General features: G+C 47.0%; 1 protein-coding gene across 1 annotated transcript in view; it reads right to left on the minus strand.

The window, feature by feature from the left end:
* The window catches only part of FHDC1 (FH2 domain containing 1), a 50138-nt gene that overhangs the window by 38136 nt on the left and 7015 nt on the right, over positions 1 to 4987 (minus strand). Inside the window, exon 2 of the mRNA XM_010840800.1 lies at positions 3 to 233. Coding sequence (XP_010839102.1) covers positions 3 to 97 — 95 coding nt within the window. The 5' untranslated portion in view covers positions 98 to 233. The remainder of the gene's footprint in view (positions 1 to 2; positions 234 to 4987) is intronic.

The following is a 4987-nucleotide window of genomic DNA, read 5'->3' on the forward strand; positions in this document are numbered from 1 at the left end:
GCGGGGGCGGTGCCTGCGCAGTCATGAAGCCGGCTGCCATGGCGGTGTTCCCATTGCCTTTATCGCTGACCAAGGAGACACAGTTCATAACATGCATAGCACCGCTGCCTTCTAAGGAGGCAGTTTCTTGCCCTTGGGGAAGCAGACACAGCCATCAAACTCGTGCCACGCTTTTCCGTCTGCTAGTAGGCCGCCAGAGAAAAGGCAGCGGGGTGGTGCGTCCTCTTCCAAACCTGCAAAGGTAAGACAACTTTCAGTTCCGTTCAGGAGGACACTGCCATATGGCGACTCCCTTCCCAGGCCACTGCCAGCCCTCCCAGAGTAGCTGGATGTTAAAATCAACGAGGGCCACAGGTCCAGAAGAGCACGGAAAGGGACTAATAGCTTTCTAAACGTGAACCAAATTTTACTACCTGGAAATGCTGCCAAAGCAGCAATGGTAAACCCCATCTGGAAACCTTCCATTCACCAATAAACACATATTTACCAGAACCTGCGATAGGTTCAGCTCACTTTCTGAATAAGCTACTTGTTCACTAACTGGCTTGTTTCCTTGGGGCAGTGGATCTCCCATCCCTGGGGAAATTACCCAGATGGCTGCAGCCTTAGTGACTCTGCCTTTCTCCAGTAGGGACATGTCCCCGGGTCAGCGGGTCAAAGGGCACCCTCCACCTTGCACATATGATAAACTAATGGCCAAACCTTCTCCCAGAATCCAGGCCACCATCTTCCACCTATACCTGATGATGCTGCTTCCCCGCAGAGGAAAGAATGCCAGGCAGGAAGATGAAAGGTTCCAGATCGAAACCCACCTTTCTTGCTTACAATTTTAGAAGGGCCACTTCCTCTCACTAGACTTGGGCTTTCTCCTTTGTAAATTTAGGAGGCTGGGATTGACCTCCACCTTCGCTCCCACAGCAGTTGTTTTGGGCTCGTGTTAGGGCATTCTCTGTGCACCATCAGAACACTTCTCTGCCTCTCCTGCTCCATCTGAGACTATTAGCAGAGCAGACACCAGCACAAGACGGGAGGTGCCCAAACCACGCCTGTCACATGTCTACCCCTCATCCACTCAGTCACGGGCTTATCTCAGTGGCTTGTGTTTTTATTGACCTTTAAATGTTTGTTTTTGGTGTTTTTGGTGGCGGAATCTGGTGTGAAAACAGGGGTCAAAACAACTACATTTCTTCAGCTATGAGGACAGGTGAGTGGACACAGGGCCCTGTGCAGGCTGTGGAATGTGCACCCAAGTATGTGGGCATGTAAAAAGGGGGCTGTTCTGTCCAGGCGATAAAGGCTCACATGGAGGAGGAATCATCCTTCTACAGCATTCACTTACACATCTTCATCAAACACAGCAGAATTCTACAGGAGTAAATGTTATTAAATGTTTCACGCAGAATCACACACAAACGGCAGGCCTGCCTCGGGAGGAAGAGGGAAGACTCCAAAAAGAGTCTCTTCTTCAGATCCCAGGGCTGCTACTTCTTTGGGGGTGCAACCTGGGCTGAGGTAGATTATTTAACTTATATTTCAGCATCCTCCTCTGTACTCCACACTGTAAGCATACACCATTCCATTGGTTTGTATGAGATAAATGAGCTCATACATGTACACCCTTACCAAGACGCCTGGTATGTGGTTAGCCATTACTAACAACTGGTATCAGATGCATATACAATTTCTCTTTATTTTCACAAGTAGTGCATTTGCTTTAAAATACATATTGGGTTTACAAGTAAAATGCTAAGTTGCCCTTGGCTACTAGAAACGTACCTTTAATATTTCCAATCTCTGCTTTCTAAGTTACTAGGTTTATGACCTTTGTCCTTTTTCAATACTCAGTGATTGTATATTACATTTCTACACATTACGGGAACAAACGTTTTTATGAAACATTTAAATATTTAAGTTCTAAAAATTATATATGGGGAGAAAATAGGATAATTGGATAAATTTTTTAAAGCATTTTAAACACTTTTAAGTGCACATCCCTTGGACTGCAAGGAGATCCAACCAGTCCATTCTGAAGGAGATCAGCCCTGGGATTTCTTTGGAAGGAATGATGCTAAAGCTGAAACTCCAGTACTTTGGCCACCTCATGCAAAGAGTTGACTCATTGGAAAAAACTCTGATGCTGGAAGGGATTGGGGGCAGGAGGAGAAGGGGACGACAGAGGATGAGATGGCTGGATGGCATCACTGACTCGATGGACGTGAGTCTGAGTGAACTCCGGGAGTTGGTGATGGACAGGGAGGCCTGGTGTGCTGCGATTCATGGGATCGCAAAGAGTCGGACACGACTGAGCGACTGAACTGAACTGAACTGAAGTGCACATCAGTGGCATTAAGTACATTCACATTGTTGTGTGAAGTGTCATCATGGCATAATGTTTTAGAAAGTAAAACTGAAAATATTTATCCAAGCCAACTTACAACTCACTAGAGATGCAACCAGCTTTTAGAAGGAATTTTCATAATTATCATTAGGGGCGTAACTAGGCTGTTTTCATAGTTGGCACCCCTAAAGCAAATGACTCATTGTCAATTACAGTTTATAGTTATATTTGAACTCTTCTTCTCTCAAGACTCTACAGGTAATCTTGGCAGTTTATCCTTACATATTTTAAAATACTTCTGTACACGAAATATCTCATATATAGAAGAATTGCTAATCCTCCAATTCACCTCCAATTCCAGATATGCTGACTTGTTTATAGATTATCCCTGTTAAGAATCGTGATGAGCTAAAAACGTCCCCATCCTAGAAAGAAGTAACTCATTCGGCGCTGTGTTAGTATATGCACAGCTGTGCCATTAAACCTCCCATAGCAAATGTGAAGATACTAATAAAGAGTGAGAAAGACTATGCCCTCAAAGGTCGTGCAACAACACTGTCTCCTAATACCAAAGCCCCTAAGCATATAGGTTCTTTTGAGTACAGCCTTTTCTGCAGAGGAAATACAAGCTTAAAGCTTGTCAAAGTAAAAAGTGACACGAGCTGGTTTTGCATGGGCAGGATTCTAACCACTATTCTGTCTTGAGAAAGAATGCTATTTTAGAAAGTTAAAGGAACAAAAGAAAATTTACAACATTGTGCCTGGTATGTTGTCTGGCTAATTTTTTCCCAGGGTAACATACAAGGATCCTAGGCCCCCAACAGCTTCTAATGAATGAGTTCTCCAGCAATGATTAGCTAAGATGCTAATGCTTTTACTAGAAGCCTCAATGGGGCTTTGACAGGGCTTCCCCCTTGGGCCAGGATTTCCAATGTCAAAGAGATGCCAGGAAAAAGAAAGTGCAGACAGACATTCTAACCCTTTCCACAGTCCCATGAGATATTAAAACAGAGGACACACAAAGTGCCAGATTAAAGCTTGTCCGCAGTGAAGATGCAAAGGTGTACTCTCCAAGCCCGCGAGAACACAGGTGACGAAGCAGCCCCGAAGCAGACTGCTTCACACAGTGGGCGGCTGCCTTCCTGACAATGGAATGAGCTTTGGGCTCTATCTGGAAAATGTCAAGTGTCTCATCAATCTCCCCCAGGACAAAGAGAGACAGGCTTGTATTTAACATCTTACCTACAGGTTGGGGACCTCAGCAGCAGGGGGGACGGCTGCTAAGGTTGACAAATGCCCAGCCCTGAGTAAATCATAGAGGTGTCACAATCAGTCTCTGAAGATGAGAACTTCTCTTCAAGTCCCCTGACTGCTAATCAGGACCCACTGGGGGTAAATCCGAGTGGAGGTCTCTCCTGGGGAGGCTGTAGCTCAGCTGAACATCTCCCAACTATGGGTTTTTAAAAAGGGGACATTTGAGCTGATCAGTAAGCAAAAAGTCTTAGAATGAGAATGTTTATAAGGGTCTTCAAAGGAGCCTAACTCTTGCCTTTGCTCTTGGTGTCAGAAACAGTGTTGAAGCTCTTGAAGGGAGTGGGTGGCAGGGAAGAAAAGAATAAGTATATTTCATTTCACAGTGTATTTAGGAGGAAAACGTGTTCCTGAAAGCTCCTTCGGGGCTCAGAGCTTTCCTGAAAGAGGGTTAGTAGGGCCCTGTTGCTCAGCTGATCACTCACCCGCTAGGTCAACAAAAAGCAAAAGTAAACGCCAGGGGAAACCTACCAGAAAAACCTCTCCCTTTGATTCCTGACTTGTGTCACAGATGAGGCGGGAGCAGGAAAGGCTGGCCCGCACCCTTCTGATGACAAACGGGGGCAGAGCAAGCCCGGTGTGGAGAGAAGAGGCAGAGGAACCCACAGCTCTGTTTTATTTGGGGAGAGAGGAGAGGGTGGGGAAGGAGCAGTCAATTCTAAAACACGGAATGTTTGCTTCCACCAACTTACTGGGAAAACGCCTCCCCCCATCACCTATCTTTCAAAACCTTTCTTGACTATTGAACACAAAACGTCAACCACACAGTGGAACCAGAGCTGGCAACACCCAACCAGGTCTTCACCTTGGCACTTTCACCTGCAGTGAAGAACCCAAGATGCTTTCAGTCCCCGCAGTTAATCTGCTGTCGCACAACAATCCACAGACACCCCTGAGCGCGACACCCTGGGAGCAGAGATAAAAACGCCTGTGTTTTCAAGGTACATTTTCAGCTTCTCTCAATGTCGCCAAACCAAGAGGGGGGGGAAAAAAGCACACAGGCGCCAAAGGATGCTCTAAAGAGAAAAAAGCGCTCGCGATTCATTCCAGGAAGACAACCATGGGTCAGGAGAGAGGGGGTCACAGACAGTCAAACCCCAGGGGCAGTTTCTATGCAAACAGCTGTTTGAAAATGGACTCCCGAGGAGTCGGCATGGGGGACACCGGGACCCGATTTCTTTCTGGAGGCCCAGCAGTTCCCCAGGTCTCTGCACTGGCAAGCGGTCCAGCGCGTCCTTCCATCCCCAACCCCCGGCTCGTGTCCCACCCCAGCCACTCACCGAAGCGCCACCGGCCCGGCCGCACGAAAGGCTCCGAGGGCGCTGCCTCCGCCCGAGT

This window comes from Bison bison, unplaced genomic scaffold, assembly GCF_000754665.1.
Source record: "Bison bison bison isolate TAMUID 2011002044 unplaced genomic scaffold, Bison_UMD1.0 scf7180017864146, whole genome shotgun sequence".
Lineage (NCBI taxonomy): Eukaryota > Metazoa > Chordata > Mammalia > Artiodactyla > Bovidae > Bison > Bison bison.